General features: G+C 50.1%; 2 protein-coding genes across 4 annotated transcripts in view; both read left to right on the forward strand.

Annotated features, from left to right (window-relative positions):
• Window positions 1-4,319, forward strand: part of CIMIP3 (ciliary microtubule inner protein 3) — a 29,408-nt gene extending 25,089 nt beyond the window's left edge. For 2 of the 3 annotated variants that reach the window (XM_008994429.5, XM_035295634.3), the window contains exon 2: window positions 3,265-4,319. In XM_008994429.5, coding sequence (XP_008992677.4) covers window positions 3,265-3,594 — 330 coding nt within the window. In that variant the 3' untranslated portion in view covers window positions 3,595-4,319. Of the gene's footprint in view, window positions 1-1,034; window positions 1,174-3,264 lie in introns of those variants that run through there. The other variant, XM_035295635.3, reaches the window with a different exon arrangement.
• Window positions 4,320-13,087: 8,768 nt separating this feature from the next.
• On the forward strand, window positions 13,088-20,806 carry GUCA1A (guanylate cyclase activator 1A). The gene is made up of 4 exons (XM_017971089.4): window positions 13,088-13,537; window positions 19,048-19,197; window positions 19,565-19,658; window positions 19,996-20,806. Exons 1-4 carry the CDS (start codon window positions 13,337-13,339, stop codon window positions 20,157-20,159), a joined length of 609 nt encoding a protein of 202 aa, XP_017826578.1. The 5' UTR covers window positions 13,088-13,336; the 3' UTR covers window positions 20,160-20,806.
• Window positions 20,807-22,235: the final 1,429 nt, after the last annotated feature.

The following is a 22,235-nucleotide window of genomic DNA, read 5'->3' on the forward strand; positions in this document are numbered from 1 at the left end:
GAGATCACACCATTGCACTCCAGCCTGGATAACAAGAGCGAAACTCTGTCTCAAAAAACAAAAAAATTAGTTGGGTGTGGTGGCGCATGCCTGTAATCTCAGCTACTCGGGAGGCTGAGGCAGGAGAATCGCTTGAACCCAGGAGGCAGAGGTTGCAGTGAGCTGAGATTGGGCCACTGGACTCCAGTTTGGGCAACAAGGGTGAGACTCTATCTCAAAAAAAAAGGAACTACATAATAACTTGAGCACAGGAGTTCTTTTCTAAGAGGGGCCGGGTGGCTCTTACCTGTAATCCGAACACTTTTTGGGTGGCCGAGGGGTGGGTGGATCACCTGAGTTCAGGAGTTCGAGACCAGCTTGGGCAATATGGTGAAACCCCATCTCTACTAAAAATATAAAATTAGCTGGTGTGGTGGCACATACTTTGTAGTCCCTGCTACTTGGGAGGCTGAGGCATGAGAATTGCTTGAGCCCAGGAGGTGGAGGTTGCAGTGAGCCAAGATCATGCCATTGCACTCTAGCCTGGGCAACAAAGTGAGACTTAGTCTCAAAAAAAAAATAGGGCTGGGGCTTAGCTTCCACTAACCCTATAGCTAGGGGTGCTCTCCATGCCTGGAGGCTGGAGGGCTATGAGGCTGGGGGAGAGGAAATGGGTTTCCCTGACAGCTGAAGACTGGTGGACTAGAACAGAGCCAGCTGACGCACATGCAGGATGGATGGTCCCATCCATCCTTTGGTGGTACTATCAACTCGAGGACAGTCCCTAGTAAAATGCACAGCTGGAACCTGGAACATGGTGTGGGGATTTGAAGGTGTGCAGGATAGCTTGGTCATAGGAAGGGTAGTGAGTGACCCTTCAAGAAGCGTAGTGACAGGAATAAATCAATGTCAGTGTGATGTGCTGAACGTGGTAATGGGGACCTCCTAGAGAGTGGTAGACCCCAATAGGTAATCAACCAAGAGTGGTGGTTAGGATGAGGTAGGTGTGGGTGAGTAGGAGACGCATTTGGTAACAATGAGATGCGTTCTAAAATAGAATGGGCTGGCTGGCTGGAAGGTGAGCTACCCCTTACTAGAATTCAGTTCCCCGAACCAACATTTATTGAACTTTCTCTAAATGCATTCGTCTAGAGTAAAAGAGGAAATAGGATTTTGCAGGCTGTTATGTCAAGGGTAAGGGTATGAGACCGTTGTCCTTAAGGAGCTGAAGCTCTAATGGGAAAGACAGAATGTCCCTAGGGAGGGCATGCAGGGCTGGGAAACACCTGAGCAGAGGGACAGGCTCTGGAAGTGCCGGATGTGAGCAGGGAATGAGAGGTAGACTGTGTGGCTGGAATGCAGGGTGGGTGGAGGGATGGAGGCACTGGAGAGTGGAAGCCATGTTCTTTTTGTTGTTGTTGTTTTTAAGATGGAGTCTCACTCTGTCACCCAGGCTGGAGTGCAATGGTGTGATCTCAGCTCACTGCAACCTCTGCCTCTGCTGGGTTCAAGCAATTCTCTGCCTCAGCCTCCTGAGTAGCAGGAATTACAGGCATCCGACACCAAGCCTAGCTAATTTTTGTATTTTTAGTAGAAACAGGGTTTCACCATCTTGGCCAGGCTGGTCTTGAACGCCATGATCCATCCACCTCGGCCTCCCAAAGTGCTGAGATTACAGGTGTGATCCACTGTGTCTGGTCTTTTCTTTTCTTTTTCTATTATCCAGCCCAAAATGTCACCTTTTTTTTTTTTCGATGGAGTTTTGCTCTTGTTGCCCAGGCTGGAGTGCAATGACACCATCTTGGCTCACCACAACCTCTGCCTCCAAGGTTCAGCAATTCTCCTGCTTTAGCCTCCCCAGTAGCTGGGATTACAGGCACCCACCACAACGCCCAGCTAATTTTTGTATTTTTAGTAGAGATGGAGTTTCACCATGTTGGCCAGGCTGGTCTTGAACTCCTGAACTTAGGTGATCCGCCAGCCTTGGCCTCCCAAAGTGCTGGGATTACAGGCATGAACCATCGCACCCTGCTTAGGGGCCACATTCTTAAAGGTCTTGCATTCCAGGCTCAGGGCTTTTAGGCTTTATATTTCTTTCTTTCCTTTTTCTTTTTTTTTTTTTTTGAGACAGGATCTTGCTCTGTCACCCAGGCTGGGGTGCAGTAGAGCATTCTTGGCTCACTGCAACCTCTGTCTCCCAGGTTCAAGCAACTCTACTGACTCAGCCTCCCAAGTAGCTGGGACTATAGGCATATGCCACCATGCTTGCTTAATTTTTGTTTTTTGTTTTTTGTTTTTTTTTTGAGATGAAGTCTCGCTCTGTCACCAGGCTGGAGTGCAGTGGTGCAATCTCGGCTTACTGCAACCTCTGCCTCCTGGGTTCAAGTGATTCTCCTGCCTCAGCCTCCCAAGTAACTGGGATTACAGGCATGCACCACCATGCCCAGCTAATTTTTGTATTTTTTAGTAGAGACAGGGTTTCACCATGTTGGCCAGGATGGTCTTAATCTCTTGACCTTGTAATCTGCCCATCTCGGCCTCCCAAAGTGCCTGGATTACAGGCATTAGCCACCGCACCCAGCCAATTTTTGTATTTTTAGTAGAGACAGGGTTTCACCATGTTGACCAGGCTGGTCTCAAACTTCTGACCTTACGTGATCCACTCGCCTTGGCCTCTCAAAGTGCTGGGATTACAGGCATGAGCCACTGCTCCCGGCCTAGGCTTATTTTCTAGGCAGTGGAGCGCAAAAGATGCCTTGAGGAGGAGAGCCAAGTGATCTGGCCGCAAATACAGTAAGGCTTATTCTGGTGTGAGTGTGAAGCACAGCGTGACTAAGGAGGAGAGTGGGAGACAGGAAACCCTGGTGGAGGGAAAGCTGCAAGGGCCCCCACAGGAGAGAGAGGGTGAAGGCCTGAAGGAGCTGTGGCAGAGAAGAGGGAGAGGAGGGCCACACGGAAGCCATGGAAGGACAAGGACAGAAGGACTGGATGCAGAAGAAGAGGGTAGGAGGGACTGAAGCCAATCCCCAGGTTCCTAGTCTCTGGGAGCTGACAGTTGCCTCTGGTAGGTAGGCAGAGTTCTGCAGCAGCAGGGGCCAGGTCAGGGGACCTTGATGGCTCTCCCCTGCTCTGGAGGTCCCTGGCTCCACAGCCAGCACAGCAGTGCTACAGAGTAGCTCTGGGGGCTTTTGAGTTGTGGCTCCTTCTCCTCCCTCCTGCCCTGGCAGAGCAGTTGAAGTCCCAGTGTCCAATGCCTCAGCTCTCCCCTTCTTTCCCCACTCCCAGGACTCACAGCAACCCTCTGTACCCAGACATGGGCCGAAGACACTGTCATGCAAAAGGGTGAAGGCTCCACACCCGCCCCTGTCCCGGGCATGGACACAGGACCGCGAGCAGTCTCTGGCAGCAGCCTATGTGCCGGTGGTGGTGGACTCTCAGGGGCAGAGCCCAGACAAGCTCAGGTTCAATTTCTACACCTCCCAGTACTCCAACTCCCTGAACCCCTTCTACACCTTGCAGAAGCCGACCTGTGGCTACCTGTACCGCCGGGACACTGACCACAGCCGCAAGCGCTTTGATGTGCCTCCTGCCAATTTGGTCTTGTGGCGCTCCTAGGCCTGAGCCAACCAGAAGCCCCCCACCTGCACCCTCACCCCTGTGACCTCAGGTCCCCGAGGGGAAGGGTTGCTCACTGCAGGAGGAGCAATTTGTATTCGGGCTACGGCAGCTGTGCTCTGCCCACCTATCAACAATGATAAAGGGAGGTCTGTCTTCTCAGCAGAAGTTAAAGTTTGTCCTTTCTTTCCCTGGATCTGAATGGGTGGCTGTGGGTTGGTAAATTGAGGCCATGGGGATGTTGTAGAGTAAGGTTATGTTCAGAGTCTCTAAAGACTTGGAAGGACTTGATTCTCAGCTCCCTAACCCCAAAAGTAAACTCAGCCCTGCTCCAGTGCTTGAGTCCCAAGCAAAGCCAATCCTGGCTCCAGCCTCCCCATGGGCCAAGCTTGGACCCCGCCAAAAATAAAGAGGAGAGGCTGGGCGTGGTGGCTCATGCCTGTACTTTGGGAGGCCGAGGTGGGCGGATCACCTGAGGTCAGGAGTTCAAGACCAGCCTGGCCAACATGGTGAAACCCTGTCTCTATAAAAATACAAAAATTATCTGGGCACGATGGTGGGTGCCTGTAATCCCAGCTACTTGTGAGGCTGAGGAATGAGAATCGCTTGAAACCAGGAGGTGGAGGTTGCAGTAAACCAAGATGATGCCATTGCACTCCAGCCTGGGTGACAGAGTGAGACTCCGTCAAAAAAAGAAAAGAAAAGAATAAAAGGAAGTGATTCATCGACTGTCCATGACTCCTGCTTTATTTTTATTTTTATTATTATTATTTTTTGAGATGGACTTTTGCTCTGTCAGCCAGGCTGGAGGGCAATGGTACGATCTTGGCTCACTGCAACCTCCTTCTCCTGGGTTCAGGTGATTCTCCTGCCTCAGCCTCCCAAGTAGCTGGGATTATAGGCACCCGCCACCACACCTGGCTAATTTTTGTATATTTAGTAGAGACAAAGTTTCACCATGTTGATCAAGCTGGTCTTGAACTCCTGACCTCAGGTGATCCACCCGCTTCGGCCTCCCAAAGTGCAGGGATTACAGGCATGAGCCACTGTGCCCAGTGGATTCCTGCTTTCTTACAAGATCATTTTACCCCAGTTGGAGGAGCAGAATGAGGAAGAATTCGGGGAATGAACATAGTCTCTAAGGAGTCCCCTTCCAGCCCCAGTTTTACATAAAGCTGCTGCTTCTGACTTGTAGTTTGTTGGTGGGGGATGCATTTCCCATCCTTGCTGTCTCCTCTGGTCCAGAAGAGCTGACTCTGAAGCTAGTTGGGCTCATGGGGCATGGGGCATGGAAGAGGGGGATGGAGGCAGAGGGCACTGGATTCATAGCAGTGGCTTGAGTGAGTCCCTAGTCACTGCCATTCAGAAGGCACCCCAGTGGTGTGCTGGAGCCAGCACATACTGGCCTGTAAGAGCTGGTTGGGCCCAGGTCTTCCCCACTCCACAATCAGTGACTTCCTGTCAGCAGTTTGAAATCAGCTGTGGTGGGAGCATTTACACCACGGAAGTGAGCAAATGCCTACAAATTGGGGTTTCTTTTTTCCAGAGAGCTCATCATTAAACATTTACCAGCACACTACAGGGTGAATTCAGCTGGGTTCATTCCTAAGAGTCTCTTCCTCCTGTAGGTATGGTGGTATAATCCACGGGGCATACTTCTGTGCAGAGAGATGGGGCTGGTGTGGGAAGGAAAGACAGTGTCCAGAGACCCGGACAAGCAGCCCACGACACAGGCCAGGCTGTCCTGTTTGGCTTTCTTTGAGAAGATGGTAAGCTGAGTGGAGGGAGGTGGGGAGCCTTCAAGGCGCCCTAGCAACGTAGAATCCATGTGTTCCTCCTGGCTTGCTGTAGGCTCTCTTTTGAGTTAGAGGTTTTCCTCAAATGCCTGGTGAGCCTTGGCTGGCCCCAGACCATCTGGCATCTGTACCAGGTCTCTCCTTGATCATCAGTGTTTAAGGAGCCAGGCATGGGAAGGAGCTGGGGTGGGGGCTGGGGTGAGGGAAGGTATGTGGTGGTTTTCTCTTTTCTCATTCTTCATATATAGACCTTTTTCTCTTTTGTGAGACAGAGTCTTGTTCTGTCACTAGGCTGGAGTGCAGTGGCATGATCTCAGCTCACTGCAACCCTGGCTTATTGGGTTCAAGTGATTCTCCTGCCTCAGCCTCCCAAGTAGCTGGGACTATAGGCACATGCCACCACACCTGGCTAATTTTTGTATTTTTAGCAGAGAGGGGACTTCACCATGTTGGTCAGGCTGGTCTTGATTTCTTGACCTCGTGATCCACCTGCCTCAGCCTCCCAAAGTGCTGGGATTACAGGCATAAGCCATTGCGACTGGCCAGCCTCCTCCTCATTGAAAGCATTTAGGTTTCAACTTTCTCTGCTCTCATAAGAAAGTTACCACTTGTCCATCTGCCTTGTTTTCCAAAATTTTATTAGAACCCCCTTATCTGCTGTCTTTTTTGTCTTTAAAACATGCATTTGTTAGCATATTAGTAGGATTTTGAAAAGAAGCAGAGATAAGGGCAAGTTTTCAGTCAATGTATAACTAGAAGTCTTATTCATTTGGTCAGTCACCCAACAGACCCTGTGGGCTGTGGGCTGGATCCTTAAGATGCAAAGATACGAAAGGAACCGTCCCTGCCTTCCAGATCCTATAACCTGTGCAGGGTGAGGCGCAGGATCCCCATCAGGCGTCTTCGCTCCCCTAGCAGGCGCCTCCTCCCTGCCCTGGAGAATGGGCTCCCTCTTGAGGTTCACCTTGGTAGTGCAGCCTCCACAGAAGCCCTTAGAAACCCTTTAAAGAAGCTGGTCAAGTTCTCACCTTGATTTGAGTGAGATAAACCCAGGAAGCCTTCTGTGCTTCTGTAGAGTGGAGGGGCAGGCAGGCAATCTTGGAAGGGGATTAGCCTGGCCTGGGATTGCTGCCCCTCCTGTCTCTTCCTGACTTGGCTTTCCACCTCTCTGCACCCACCCCATCCGCTCTCTCCCCTTGGCCCCATTCTGCCAGGTGGAGCCTCTCCCTCTGATCTGGCATCTGTCCCAGGAGATTCCTGCAGACAGAGCAGTCGGGGAATTCAGGAACCTCTCCCATTGTGTATGCGGCGTGACCTGTGCTCCGGCCTCACACATGCCTTGTGCATACTGCTTCCTTAGGGCCTTGGTGTTGATCTCAGGCTTCCCTGCCTTGGCATCCCTGTCTCGTGGGATTCCATTCCCACCCTGGAGACAAGGGGTGGGGGCCCTCCTCCCACAAAGGGAGCAAGCTCTCTGTCAATGGAAGTGTTGGGCAGAGGGCTACAAGGGGAAGGCTGAGGGAGATGGTGCTGGAGTGAGGGGTTGGTCGGGTCCTTCTGGTTCTATCCAGCCCTTCTGCAGAGGTGTGAAGGCTTAGGAGAGAAGCATGATGATGAGGTGGGAAAACTTTGGTACCACCACTAAAAGGCTCGTGAACCTGAGCAGGTGATTGAAATTTTCTGCCACAAACTCCTGTTGTCTCACATGGCAATAATAATACTCCCCCTCACCCACAGGACTCATGCACCTATTCAACATGTTTAGCATCGTGCCTTGAACATAGTAGATATTGAAGCATAGTTTCATCCAATTTTAGCTTTTTAAGAATTCTTTTCTTAATTTTCTTTTTTTTGATTTGGAGTTTCGCTCTTGTCACCCAGGCTGGAGTGCAATGGTGCGATCATGGCTCACTGCAACCTCTGCCAGTTTCAAGCAATTCTCCTGCCTTAGCCTCCAGAGTAGCTGGGACTAAAGGCACATGCCACCACACCTGGGTAATTTTTGTATTTTTAGTAGAAACAGGGTTTCATCATGTTGGCCAGGCTAGTCTCAAACTCCTGACCTCAAGTGATCCCCCAGCTCTGCCTCCAAAAGCCCTGGGATTACAGGTGTGAGCCACCGTGCCTGGCCTAAGAATATTTCTTTAATCATCTGTGCGTGGGTGCACTCAATAATATTTTACTGGGCTCAAGTTACCGTCAGTCAAATGTCACTCTCAAAAAGGTAATTGAGGAGGGTTGATGTCGGGACTACTAACAGAGAGGTGGGCATAGTTAAGGGAATGGTGATGTAACCAGAGAGTAGTGAGAGGGAAGCCCTTATCATGCCTGGAGGGGCAAGGGAGGGAGCCATGATTACAGGAGCCCAGAGAGCTATGGCAGGCAGCTGAAGCTGGAGGAAAATACCACTGCCCCAACTGTGAGCTCTTCCTCCAGCTTCTCAGTGGGTGAACCCAGCTGGAAGCCAGAGGGCAACAGAGTCGGGGTGATGCAGTTTGTGGTGTCAGTCTCCTGGGTCTCAGAGCTGGAGGAAGGTGGAGAATGAGGTTGTGGGCAGTGGCTCACATCTGTAATCCCAGCAGTTTGGGAGGCCAAGGCAGGCAGATCACAAGGTCAGGAGTTCAAGATCAGCCTGGCCAATATAGTGAAACCCCGTCTCTACTAAGAATACAAAAATTAGCTGGGCATGGTAGCAGGTACCTGCAGTCCCAGCTGCTCAGGAGGATGGGGCAGGAAAATCACTTGAACCCAGGAGGCAGAGGTTGCAGTGAGCTGAGATCGTGCTACTGCACTTCAGCCTGGGTAATAGAGCGAGACTTTGTCTCAAAAAAAAAAAAAAAAAAGAAAAAGAAAAAAAGAAAAGAAAGACGGAGAATGAGTGGGGGCAGGGCAAACAGAACAAGCAGCACACAACTGACCATGTGGAATGTGTGTGCCTGGGGCTGGGAGCAGGTGAGACATGAATAACATAATGGGCTCCACTGTGAGCTTGTTGGGTTCCTGAGAGCAGGCTGGCAACAAAGAGTTGCCTATATAATACTTCCAGAAATAAATGAATCTCATATCCATGTTATTGTAGAAGAGTGAATGTCACAATAGACTCTAAGGTGACCCCAGTGATTTCTACCTCCTGTTGTTCCTGCCTTTCTACAATCCTCTCCTTTTGAGCGTGGGTGAATATGGCAAAGGTGATAGGCCAGCACTCTGTGGATTGTTAGGTTATACAGACTTTTTAAAATTTATTTTTATATTTTATTTTATTATGATTATTTTTTAAAGATGGGGTTTCACCATATTGGTCAGGCTGGTCTTGAACTCCTGACCTCAGGTGATCTGCCTGCCTTGGCCTCCAAAGTGCTTGGATTACAGGCGTGAGCTACTACGCCCGGCCAGGTTATATAGACTTTAGCAGATTGCAGAGAGACCCTCCTCCCTGACTTGATGAAATAAGTAGCTGTGGTGAGGAAGTTGGTGTAACAAGGAACGGAGGGCAGCCTCTAGGATCTGAGTGTGGCCTCCAGGAAAGGTTGAGTGAAAGCCCAGCTTCCTTGTCACATAGCCACAACAAAATTAATTCTGCCAACAACTTGAATATGTTGGAAGTGGATTCTTCCCCAGTTGAGCCTCCAGATGAAAACACAGCCCAGGTGACACCCTGATAGCAGCCTTGTGAGACCCTTGGCAGAGGACCAGCTAAGCTGTGTCTGGACTCCTGGCCCACAGAAACTGTGAGATAATAAATGTGTGTAGTTTTAAAACTGCTGACTTTGTGGTTATTTGTTATGTAACATAGAAAACTAACATAACACACACATTAGCCAGAGTTCTTCAGAGAAACAGAGCCAATAGGATATAGACAGAGAGAGGTACAAGAAAGATGTATTAGGGGGATTGGCTTACATGTTTATGGAGACTGAGAAGTCCCATAATATGCCATCTGCAAGACGGAGAACCAGGGAAGCCAGTGGCATGGCTCAGTTCGAACCCAAAGCATTCAGAACTAAGGAAACCGAAGGTGTAACTCTCAGTCTGGAGCTGCAGGACTGAAAACGTGGGAGCAGGGAGGGGTTGCTGCTGGTGCAAGCTCTGGAGTCCAAGGGCAAGAAAAGAAGGGTGTCCCAGCTCCAGGAGAGAGAGAGAGAGAGAGAGAGAGAGTTAGTTCACCTTTCCCCTGCCTTTTTCTTCTCTCCAGGCCTAAGCCAATTAGATGGTGCCTGCCCACACAGGGTGAGGGCAGATTCTCCTTACTTAGTCTATGAATTCAAATGCCAGTCTCTTTGGCAAGCACCCTCACGGAGACACCCAGAAATAAAGATTTACAAGCTCTCTGGGTATCCCTTCATCCAGTCCAAAAATTAACTGCCACAACACATAAGCAAAAATGTCAGTATGCTGAGGGAGGAAGATATTTGGGAGAGATCTGGGAAGGCTTCACAGAGGAGGTGGCATTTGTACTCACACATGAAGAGTGAGAGGGATTTAAACAGGTAGAGGTGGAAAGATGATGTCCCCAGCCTCTTCATTTCCCAATCTTGGGCCTGAGAGGCCTCTGCAGGAACACATTTTCCAGCTGGGCCCAAGCAAGTTCACAGAAGGAGTCCTTCCCTCCCTGTGCCCCAGCTTGCTGTGAATAACCTGACCGAAGCAGGGAGATCCCGGCTCCCCACCCCAGTGTACCCTGTGTCAATCACTTCAGGTGGGGTAGTAGTACAACAGCCACAGTTGGTCTCTTTTTCTTTTCTTTCTTTTTTTTTTTTTGAGATGGAGTTTCTCTCTTGTTGCTCAGGCTGGAGTGCAATGGCATGATCTCAGTTCACCCCAACCTCCGCCTCCTAGGTTCAAGCAATTCTCCTGCTTCAGCCTCCTGGATAACTGGGATTACAGGCATGCACCACCATGCCTGACTAATGTTGTACTTTTACTAGAGATGGGGTTTCTCCATGTTGGTCAGGATGGTCTCAAACTCCCGACCTCAGGTGATCAGCCCGCCACAGTCTCCTAAAGTGCTGGGATTACAGGCATGAGCCACTGCACCCAGCAGTCTCTTTTTTAAAAATAACTATCCTCTTTGATTTTGTGAGCAACATATAGTCATTTTGAACAATTTTTAAAAATACAGGTAATGGAATGGGTGCAGTGGCTCACGCCTGTAATTCCAGCTCCGGGATTACAGAAAGTGCTGGGATTACAGGTGTGAGACACTGTGCCTAGCCAGTTTTCTTGCTTTTCCAGCCTCTTTTGTAGAAGCAGGCAAGAGGACAGGAAGTTGAGAATGGAATTGGGTCCGATAATGATTTTTTTTTTTTTTTAGATGGAGTCTGGCTCTGTCGCCCAGGCTGGAGTACAGTGGTGCAATCTTGGGTCACTGCAGCCTCTGCCTTCTGGGTTCAAGGGATTTTCCTGCCTCAGCCTCCCAAGTAGCCAAAATCAGTGTGTGCCACCATGCCCTGCTAGTTTTTGTATTTTTAGTAGAGACGGGGCTTCACCATATTGGCCAGGGTAGTCTTGAACTCCCGACCTCAAATGATCCACCAACCCTAGCGTCCCAAAGTGCTGGGATTATAGGTGTGAGGCACCAAGGCTAGCCTTTTTTTTTTTGCTTTTCTAGCCTCTTTAGTAGAAGCAGGCAAGGGGGCAGGATCTAGGAATGGAATTGGATCTGATAAGGATTTTTTTTTTTTTTTTTTTTTTTTTTTTTTTTTTTTTGAGACAGAGTCTCACTCTATCACCCAGGCTGGAATGCAATGGTGCGGTCTTAGCTCACTGCAACCTCTGCCTCCCAGGTTCAAGCGATTCTCCTGCCTCAGCCTCCTAAGTAGCTGGGATTCCAGGCGTCCACCACTATGCCCAGCTAATTTTTGTAATTTTAGTAGAGATGGGGTTTCATCATGTTGGCCAGGCTGGTATCAAACTCCTGACCTCAGATGATCCACCCACCATGGCCTCCCAAAGTGCTGAGATAACAGATGTGAGCTACCACCCCTGACCTGGATCTGATAAGGTTTTAACAGGCATGCAGACCATCACTCCTGTCTAATTTATGTATTTTTAGTAGAGACAGGGTTTCACCATGTTGGCCAGGCTAGTCTTGAACTCCTGGCCTCAATTGATCCACGTGCCTCAGCTTCCCAAAATGCTGGGGCTACAGGCATGAGCCCCTGTATCCAGCTCCACTTACTCCCCTTAACAGCTCTATCAGATGGGCACCATTATTCCTATTTTAAGAATGAGGAAACTAAGCTGGGTGCGGTGGCTCACGCCTGTAATCCCAGCACTTTGGGAGGCTGAGGTGGGCGGATCACCTGAGGTCAGGAGTTCGAGACCAGTCTGACCAATATGGTGAAACCCCATCTTTAAAAAAAAAAAAAAAGAATGAGGCTTAGAGATGTTAAGTTACTTGCTCAAGGTCACCCAGCCAGTAATGTAAGCAAGAAATAAGCTGGTGCTGTTTTCAGCCACTGAGATTTTAGAGTGGTTTGTTATTGTAGCATAACCTAGCTCATTCTGAGATACATATGTACATATATTTGATGTATGTTATATATCCTATAGATTGTATATATATATACATCTATTTATATGTAAATATATATTATTTATATAGATTATACAATTTGTATAAATTGTCTATCAGTGCACAACTTGAGCAAGTGTCCAAGGCCCTGCTGGGGAAAGCAGAAATATGGGCAGTGGTTCCCTCTAGATGAGTTAGAGGACCTGAGTATAGCCCATATGCAAAGGAAGAAGGCAAACAAGGGAAAAAGACAGGGTGGGGCAAGTGCTGACTTTAAGCTTTCCTGGGAGCATCCAGCTTAAGTGCACTTGCACCCAAATGCTGGTTCCATAAATGAGCCAGCTTTTAAGTGTGGCCACATCCCACCAGGCATCAGAAAAAGCTGTTGCTCTATAGTCAGGCCCCCAGGCTTGGCCTGGGAGCTTTCCAGGACCAGCAGGTTGCAGCTCACCCATTGTGCCTGCACTCTCACACTCACATACCCCAGGGCACCAGGCACACATTCCATGCCCCCAACCCCGTGCCCCTAGAAGGTGATGGTGATGGCGTGAGACTCAGAATCAGACAGAAGGTTGAATTCAGGGCTCTCAAGATAGGAAAGATGCAACCTTCAGGAACATGAGAGTGTGGCCATAACAGGAACAGGTGTATGAGTCTGTGATGTGTGTGCATGTCTCCGTGTACTGGTGCAGGTTAATGTAGGAGGGGGTTCCCTCCAGCTGTTGAAGGCTTATCTTGGAAGCCCACAAACTCTGCATCCACCCAGATGCTTTCATATGTTAGCACATCCATGGTATGACTGGACCCCCTCAGCTGTGTTGGCCAAGTGCAGTGCATGGCCTGGATAGCTGTACATAGCAGCCCTGTCAAGGGCCCATAGTTGGCCAGCTCTGGACAAGAAGCCAGCCCTATCTCCCATATACCTCAATTCCACAATTGAGGGCAGAATCCAAAACCATTGTGGATCCACTCAAATCAGGAGAAGAAGGTCGATCAGAGCAGCTGCTGGCTGGCACTCACTCCGTGGTGTTAAGAAGGGATTAGGAGATTGCAAACTGTGTTAAAAAATCCTCTCACCTACAGCTCAAGGCTATAATCCTAAGGACTCTGCTTCTCTAAGCCTTGTTCTATTTTCAGCTCTCTTCTCCAGGGTACACAGTCTTCACTGGGGCTGCAAGGATTTAGTGGAGACTCTTATCACCAGTTCTCTGGCATCTGTGAGTTTGAGTGTGGGCCATCATCTTCCCCTTCTGCTCTCTTCCTCTCCACACTTCTGGGTACCATCTGATCCATCAGGGCCTTCTTTGCTCAGGCCTGGAGGACTCAGGCCTGTGAGACAGGACGGCCCCATTGTCAGCCAAGACACCTTTGGGCAAGGAGCAGCAAACAGGACCTGTCCATCTCAGGCATCAGCCCCCTGAAGGTCTGAGCAATGGGGAACGTGATGGAAGGGAAGTCGGTGGAAGAGCTGAGCAGCACCGAGTGCCACCAGTGGTACAAGAAGTTCATGACCGAGTGCCCCTCTGGCCAACTCACCCTCTATGAGTTCCGCCAGTTCTTCGGCCTCAAGAACCTGAGCCCATCAGCCAGCCAGTACGTGGAGCAGATGTTTGAGACATTTGACTTCAACAAGGTGAGCAGGGACCCAGTGGCAGGGAGGGGAAGTGTTTGGGGGACCCCCTCTGGAAGCCTGACCAGCTGGGGTGAGGAAGAGCAGAGAGGAGCATAGAAAGTGTTGGCTGGGGAGCAGCTTCATTTATACAGTCATTTGTTTATTTAAGACACTAGTGGGTTTTTGACACTAGGGCCTCAACTGATCTAATGTTTGTGCTTTAATGAGCACCAACTATGAATCAGGCACTAGGAGGTTAGAAATGAATCAGATGCTGTCCTTGCCCTCACCTTCTTTTTCTTTTTCTTTTTTTTTGAGACAGAGTTTTGCTTTTGTTGCCCAGGCTGCAGCGCAATGGCACAATCTCAGTTTACTGCGACCTCTGCCTCCCGGGCTTAAGTGATTCTTGTGCTTCATCCTCCCTTCATGCCTCAGCCTCCCATGCCTGGCAAATTTTGTTTGTATTTTTAGCAGAGACGGGGTTTCACCATGTTGGCCAGGCTGGTCTCAAACTCCTGAGCTCGGGTGATCCACCTGCCTCACCCTCCCAAAGTGCTGGGATTACAGGTGTGAGCCACGACACCTGGCCTCTTGCCTTCACTTTCTAGGGCAAGACAGAGAGGCCCACAAATTAGTGTAATTGAGGGTGAATCCAATGGCTTCCCTGCCTCTGCCACAGGCATATCTTGGTTTACTCCAGAACAAGTGTGAACACTTCCAAGATGGTCACTGAGCACCTGCGATGCACTGGTCCTATAGGTGGTGCTTTTGCAAAGACCCTTTGAAGCTCCCAAGGGTGTGGGTGGAGGGGTAGAGAGCAGGGAGCAAGATGCCGATTCTCCAGCCTTGCTGTCTGGCATGGGCAGGCCACACATAACATTCTGTGGATGTGAGGGCAGGGTGGCCTGGTGCTGGAGAATCCGGAATACTCCCAGCTTCAAAACACCCAGTGTCCTCGCATCGCCTTTTCTCAAGTGAGCCTGAAGGTTCACACAGTGGTCAAATTTCGTGTCTTCCCAGTAGCCACCTGGATGCATTGGATAAGGACTTTCTGATTGATAAGCTAAAGGGGTCACTGGAAGGCGAGTTTGGGACCATGGACTTGGGTCCCTAGCTTTCATCAGCTGGGTGACCTTGAGCTCGTCATCTCCCCTCTCAGTCTGGGGATATTCATGATGCTGTGGATGTCGGGAGCATTAGTTGTTTGTTGGTTTTCATAGTAAATCTTCCATTCATGACCGGGCACAGTGGCTCACGTCTGTAATCTCAGCACTGTGGGAGGCCGAGGTGGGTGGCCCACCTGAGGTCAACAGTTTGACACCAGCCCGGCCAACATGGTGAAACCCCATCTCTACTAAAACACAAAAATTAGCTGGGTGTGACTGCGGGTGCCTGTAATCCCAACTACTTGGGAGGCTGAGGCAGGAGAATCGCTTGAACCCAGGAAGCAGAGGTTGCAGTGAGCCAAGATCGCGCCACTGCACTCCAGCTGGGTGACAAGAGCAAAACTTAGTCTTAAAAAAAAAAAAACCTCTCATTCCTTTGGAACAATTTAGTCAAGATGAAATGGTAGAAGTACCCAAATCTGCAAACGTGGCTCCCCGCCCTATAACCCCTCACTTGAAAGGTGAGGATGCAATGAGGTGCTGCTGTGTGTCCTCTGCAGACCCAGGAGAGGCTCCTCCCCTCGCTACCTAGAAGGTCCAGAAACCATCACGGGTGAGCTGGGGCTCAGTGGCTATTTAAAACTCACTAATATTTGAGGATAAGGGACCAAAGTAGATTATAGGCTTTGAGTCCCAACCTCAAGTGTGATATGAGAGAGCCCGAGGGCTTTCCCAAAGTGGGAGCAGATGAGCAGAGTCCAGAGTCTGTGGTAGGGAGACTGGGAGGGACAGGGTCATCAAGCTTGACACCCAAAATGCTCCTGAAGAAGGAATAACTCCTTAGCAGGAGGGAAAGGACAAATGGATGGCTGAGCCACACCTTACTCCCTAACACCGACATAGCTCATCTTCTCGCCTGCTATGAACACCCTTTGGGTAAAGACATGCCTGCAGAAGCACCCCGAGAATCACACATATGATGTCAGCGGTGGCGGGGGTGGGGGAGCCCTGTGGCACATGGACCCTGTATCTGCTTAACCGTGTCTTTTTTTGTTGTTTTTTTGAAACACAGTCTTGCTCTGTCACCTAGGCTAGAGTGCGGTGGCGTGATCTTGGCAATCTCGGCTCATTGCAACCTCCGCCTCCTGGGTTCAAAGCGATTTTCCTGCTTCACTCAGCCTCCCTAGTGGCTGGGATGACAGGCCCCCACCACCATGCCTGGCTAATTTTTGTATTTTTAGTAGAGTCAGGGTTTCACCATGTTGGCCAGGCTGGTCTCAAACTCCTGACCTCAGGTGATCCGCCCACCTAGGCCTCCCAAAGTACTAGGATTACTGGCGTGAGCCACCTTGCCTGGCCAACCATGTCTTAATGTGTGTCACATGCTAGCACCACCTGTTCTGTCCCAAACCTGAGCCTTCTCTTTCCACTGAAAGTAAATCAACCCCTTGTTTCCAGGCAGTCTGGCCTTCTCCCTTATGCCACACACACCCTACCTTAGGGCTTTTGTGCTGCCTGGGACCCTCTGCTCCCAGAATTCTGCTCGGCTCACACCTTCCTCTGCTGCAAGTCTCTGCTCAGAAGTCTCATTCTCACTATCCCCTGCCCTGATCTGGTTTAAACTCTGTTTAAAACCAGGACTGCATTTCCTAGCCCTACCTTTCCCCCCTAGCACCTGGCATCTTCCAGTACCAGATTTAATTAACATATCGTCACTACATTTATTGCCTGTCTCCTCCTGCGAGCTCCATGTAGGCAGGGGCTTTTGTCTCATTCACTGTGGAATTCCTAGTTCCTAGGACAGTGCCTGGGTTGTGGCAGGTGGTTAATAATATTGATTGTACGAGCGAATGAATATATGAGAAATCAGGAGTTTAATGGCTAGTTATTTTATAATACACATTAATTTAACTCTGCAAATATTAAAATGAAGAGTGACTTTGTAACACCCAACCTGCCTCATCTGCAGCCGTGGTACACACTTTGCACAACACTGTCTTGATCCATTGTCACCAGCATGGAGTAGTTTAGCAGATTAGCTAGGAGATGGAACACAGGACTGGGAAGTTCTGATACAGAAAATAGTTAAATAAAACAGGGATAAGCAAACCACAGCACACAGGCCTTTTTTTTTTTTTTTTTTTGAGATGGAGTCTTGCTCTGTTGCCCAGGCTGGAGTGCAATGGAGCGTTCTTGGCTCATGCAACCTCTGCCTCCTGGGTTCAAGCAATTCTCCTGCCTCAGCCTCCTGAGTAGTTGGGACTACAGGTGCATGCCACCACACTGGCTAATTTTTTTTCTCCCCCCCTCTCACCTGTTCCCCACACCCAGCTAATTTTTGTATTTTTTTTTGTTGAAACAGGGATTTCACTGTGTTACCCAGGATGGTCTCAATCTCCTGACCTTGTGATCTGCCTCTTTGGCCTCCCAAAGTGCTGGGATTACAGGCGAGAGCCACCATGCCCAGCCACACAGGCCTATTTTTGTAAATGAAGTTTTATTAGAACTCACCACATCTATTTATTTACACAGACAATTGTCTGTGGCTGCTTTCACGTAAAATGAAAGGCTGTCTGGCTGTGAAGCTGAATATTGACTTTCTGGCTCTTTACAGAAAAAGTTTGCCGGCCTCTGAGCTAAAAAGTGGTTGTATCCACAGGTATTGCACCGGATGTGCAGGGCTGGGAGTACATAGGGTGAGTGGGGAGTGAGGCCGGGGGACAGGCATTTGCTTTGCTTACTTCACATGTTTGTCTGGGCTTGGGTTTGTCTGACAATCAATCACACAGGTGCACACAAATCAATGTAAATCTTCATCCACATTTGAGTACTGGTATAGGATGATTTAGGAGACCCAGTTTTGTAGGTGAGGCTTTGTCGTTCACTAACTGTGTGGCCCAATCTCTTTCAACTTCAGCTTTCTCATTCAAACTAGAGACAAAAATGTTCATCCCCTGGGGTTGGCTGTGAGATTAAATGAGTAAAGCGAATAAAACACTCAGCCCAGGAAGTCCATGGAGAGCACTAAAACACGTGAACATTGCTGTATATTTTCCTTGAATCAAATGCACACCACAATCTTGAAAAGTGCACATGTCATTCCATCTTATTGCTGGGGAAACGGAGACTCAAGGTCATCTGACTTATCCAAGGTGATTTAGGTCTTTTTGGCACAAAAATCCATACCTTTTCCATTGCCCCTTTTTAAACTTTTTATTTTTTTTTTTCCAACTGCAAAAGCAATCTAGTTCATTGTAGAAATTTCCAGCATTGGCCGGGCGCGGTGGCTCAAGCCTGTAATCCCAGCACTTTGGGAGGCCGAGGTGGGTGGATCACGAGGTCAAGAGATCGAGACCATCCTGGTCAACATGGTGAAACCCCGTCTCTACTAAAGATACAAAAAATTAGCTGGGCATGGTGGTGTGTGCCTGTAATCCCAGCTACTCAAGAGGCTGAGGCAGGAGAATTGCCTGAACCCAGGAGGCTGAGGTTGCGGTGAGCCGAGATCGCGCCATTGCACTCCAGCCTGGGTAACAAGAGCGAAACTCTGTCTCAAAAAAAAAAAAAAGAAAGAAATTTCCAGCATTGCAGGCCGGGCCTGGTAGTTCACGCTTGTAATCTAAGCGCTTTGGAGGCCAAGGCGGGCGGATCACCTGAGGTCGGAAGTTCAAGACCAGCCTGACCAACATGGTGAAACTCCATCTAAAAGAAAGAAAGAAAGAAAAATATAGAAATTTCCAGTATTACAGAAAGAAAAGCTGAAGAGCTAAAGTATCCTCACCCGGCGTCCCCTCCCCCAGAGGAAAGAAACCTCTTCAACAGTTTTCTTGCCTATTCAAGCAGTGCTGTGTGAGGCCTCGCGGCGCTCCTTTCTGATGACAGTCCCCGGGAAGTGGGCTGGGACTGAATGAGCCCACTGTGGGACTCAGAATGGTTAAGGCCTTCCAGGGCCCTAAGCCCCTCAGGCGGCAGGGTGAGAAATCCCCAAAAGCTCACCTAAACCACGCTCCTATGCCTGGGGGTGCAGTTCTTCCTCCTCCCACCTGAGCACAGGTCTCCCATTCACCCTAACCGGAAAGGCTCATGCTTGACAATCGCAGGGAAGCAGGCAGCGCCCACTAAAACCCAGATGCCTCTGAATAGACAGGGCCAGCCATTCACACCCCAGTGGTGGCTGGCTTTTGGGTTTGATTGGCAACCTCTGGGGTAGGCAGGGTGGGCTATACAGGGCGTCTAGAAAGACAGATAGGTCACGGCGGAGACACGGCTGGCTTCCCTGGCCGCATCCCCGGGGGGTCCGGGTCTTAGCTCAGCACCTCTTCGGACTTGCGGAGACGAGCGGAGCCTTGGGTTGTAATGGGCGGGGCCTGAGGCTGGAGTGGGCGGGGCCTTGGTGGGCTCACAGCGGCCGCGCCCCTCGCCCAGGACGGCTACATTGATTTCATGGAGTACGTGGCGGCGCTCAGCCTGGTCCTCAAGGGGAAGGTAGAACAGAAGCTCCGCTGGTACTTCAAGCTCTACGACGTAGACGGCAACGGCTGCATTGACCGCGACGAGCTGCTCACCATCATCCAGGTGCAGAGGGGCCCGGCCAGGGCTGGGGGAAGCGGCCTGGGGTGGGAGCAGGAGTTGAGAGCCCAGGGTTGGAACTGCCATCCCAGGATTGAGACAGGATGTGGCAGTGAGGATCCCAGCCGCAGCTGTGGCCCTCACCAGCTGTGTGACCTAGGCCACCTTCCTTCGCTTCCTGGGCCTCAGTTTCCTCATCAATACCAAAAGACAATAGAGGTTTGAGTCTTGAGTCCCAGCTCTGCCTAGGCCCACGGGTACCCTACACTCTAGTCCCCACTGCTGTTGGGAGCCAGACAAGCTCTGACCGTCCCCACTCCCACCCTGAGATAGGATTATGATGGCCCCTCTCACTTCTGCCCCTTCTTCCCAGGCCATTCGCGCCATTAACCCCTGCAGCGATACCACCATGACTGCAGAGGAGTTCACCGATACAGTGTTCTCCAAGATTGACGTCAACGGGGATGGTGAGGGGGCCGAGGAGGGGCTCCCCAGGGCGGGGGTCACCATGGATGTGGGATCACCAGGGGTGGGAGGTCACTAGGGGAGAGGGGAAGGAAGGGAGGAGGAGGCCCAAAGTCCCGGTCCTGGTCACCTCCTCCACATGCCTCTGCCCCAGCTACAGAGTTGGCTTTTAGGGGCCCCTGGACCAGATTCTGGGCTCTGGGTCCCTCTGCCTGCTGCACCCACAGGTCACTTCTCCCCGAGTGGGCTCTGTCCCTGCCCCTGGCAAGAACTCAGTTCTGTGCTCTCGACTGCAGACATGAACACCTTCCTCCCCGATTCCCTTTCTCTGTACCCCAGGGGAACTCTCCCTGGAAGAGTTCATAGAGGGCGTCCAGAAGGACCAGATGCTCCTGGACACACTGACGCGAAGCCTGGACCTTACCCGCATCGTGCGCAGGCTCCAGAATGGCGAGCAAGACGAGGAAGGGGCTGACAACGAGGCTGCTAAGGCAGCCGGCTGAGCCCACTGCCCAGCTGCTTCTGCATTAGCGGGCGGGGTGGTATGGTGGTGCCTGGTGGTGTTGTTCTTGTCTTAACCCTAGATAGAGTCTACTGAACTCAGAGGTTTAGCTCGCCTCTTTGGGGTCCGTGGTGGCAGCAGAGGGGCAGGAGTGGGAGTCCAGAGCCAGGAACAGTGAAGAATGGTTCCTGGCCCCTCTGAGTGACAGCTGGCTGTGGCATTCCCTGCTGGGGGGCAGTGTTCAGCATCCCTCTGCTGTCGGGTGACCCCCTAGCCCTTCCGGCTCCTCTTCCAGCTTTTCCCAGATTTCCCCACTGAGTTTCTCCAGTCCATGCTCTCCTGGACGTGAACTCTGAGCCAGAGCTGAGCTTTCCCAGGCCTCTTATGGAATCCTGCAGATCCAGTGGCTGCAGCCTCAATCCTGGTGCTGCAGTCACACATCCATTCTGCCCTGGGGAAGCCTGGAGCCTACTTGGGTGTTTTGCATCTCATTGATTCATGCCTCTCTTCAACAAGTATTTACTGAGCACCTACTATGTACTAATGTTAGATATTAGACATACAAAGAAGACAGTTCTCATCCTATGGAATTCATAGGCTAATGGTGAGACACAGATAAGCATCATTATAATAAAATATGCTAAGAGACGTTATGAACAGATTTCTGTAGGAGACACCTATAGGCATCTGACTCAGAGACAGATTATCTGTACAGTATCACAGAGGTGACCTTTGACTTTGAACATGAAAGAGTGCTCGTGAGCTGAATGTGGAGAAGAAGGTATGTGTGTGGGGTGGCTGGAGGTGCATTCTCTGTGATGTATGTGTCACATGTCGGGGCTGTGTGATGTGGACAGGAGCATTCTTAGGTACAAATTTGGGGTATCCCTTGGGATTTAGATTTTACCAAATTTAAAACAGTAAGAGTCACCATAACTGTTTTTAGGGAGTACCTCCTAGGGCCCCAGTAAGGGAGAACAAACACAACTCCTTTAAGAGATTTATAATCCTACCAACAAGATAAGGATGGGATGTTTTGTCAGGTGTGGTGGCAAATGCCTATAATTCCCAATGCTCCGGTGGCTGAACTGGGAAGATCGCATGAGCCCAGGAGTTCAAGACAAGCCAAGGTAACATAGCAAGACCCCTCTTCATAAAGAAAAAAGGGGGCTGTGCTTGGTGGCTCACGCCTGTAATCCCAACACTTTGGGAGGCCAAGGTGGGCAGATCACCTGAGGTAAGGAGTTCTAGACCAACCTGGCCAACATGGTGAAACCTGGTCTCTACTAAAAATACAAAAATTAGCTGGGCATGGTGGCTCACACCTGTAATCCTAGTGCTTTGGGAGGCCGAGGCAGGTGGATTGCCTGAGATAAGGAGTTCCAGACCAACCTGGGCAACACAGTAAAACCCCATCCCTACTAAAATACAAAAATTAGTTGGGTATGGCTGTGTGGCCTGTAATCCCAGCTACTCAGGAGGCTGAGGCAAGAGAATCACTTGAACCAGGGAGGCAGAGGTTTCAGTGAGCTGAGATCAGGCCATTGCACTCCACCCTGGGCGACAGAGTGAGACTCTGTATCAAAAAATAAATAAATATAAAGAAAAGAGCGTGGACTATTTAGATGACAGTGTAGGTCTGAATCTGAATGACTGTGTATGTGCATGCATTCGCTCTGGCAAGGTTTGGTGTTGGCCAAAAAGTGAAAGAGGGTTGGTGGTCCTGAAGAAAATACTTATTTCTCCAGAAGAAATCCATGATGGTTTCAGAAGCACCTGCTGCACAAGTCGCTCATACTTCCCCTCCTTGGTGACATGTGGCGTTACATGGTTCCCCACAGATGGGCGACTTATAGCTCGTCGCACATAATCCACCCCTGGTCTAACCTAAATCCTTCTTGCTGCAGTGACACCTGATACCAGTTGGGAAGTGGGGCAGTCTGTTTCAGACAGGCCCCATCGCAACTTTGCACATCTCAACTTTAAGAACACTCAACTCAGAGTCTACCTGTCCATGGCAGGTTTTCTCGGCTGTGTCCCTGAATTGCAGCTACTGATTGCTACAGGAACCTGGGGA

This window comes from Callithrix jacchus, chromosome 4 (assembly GCF_049354715.1).
Source record: "Callithrix jacchus isolate 240 chromosome 4, calJac240_pri, whole genome shotgun sequence".
Taxonomy (NCBI): domain Eukaryota; kingdom Metazoa; phylum Chordata; class Mammalia; order Primates; family Cebidae; genus Callithrix; species Callithrix jacchus.

Excerpts from the sequence above, each read along its gene's own strand:
- GUCA1A (XM_017971089.4), top strand. The coding sequence starts at position 13,337 with ATGGGGAACGTGATGGAAGGGAAGTCGGTGGAAGAGCTGAGCAGCACC. Across the intron at positions 13,538-19,047 it reads AGACATTTGACTTCAACAAG|GACGGCTACATTGATTTCAT; the intron begins GTGAGCAGGGAC and ends CCCCTCGCCCAG. Across the intron at positions 19,198-19,564 it reads AGCTGCTCACCATCATCCAG|GCCATTCGCGCCATTAACCC; the intron begins GTGCAGAGGGGC and ends CCTTCTTCCCAG.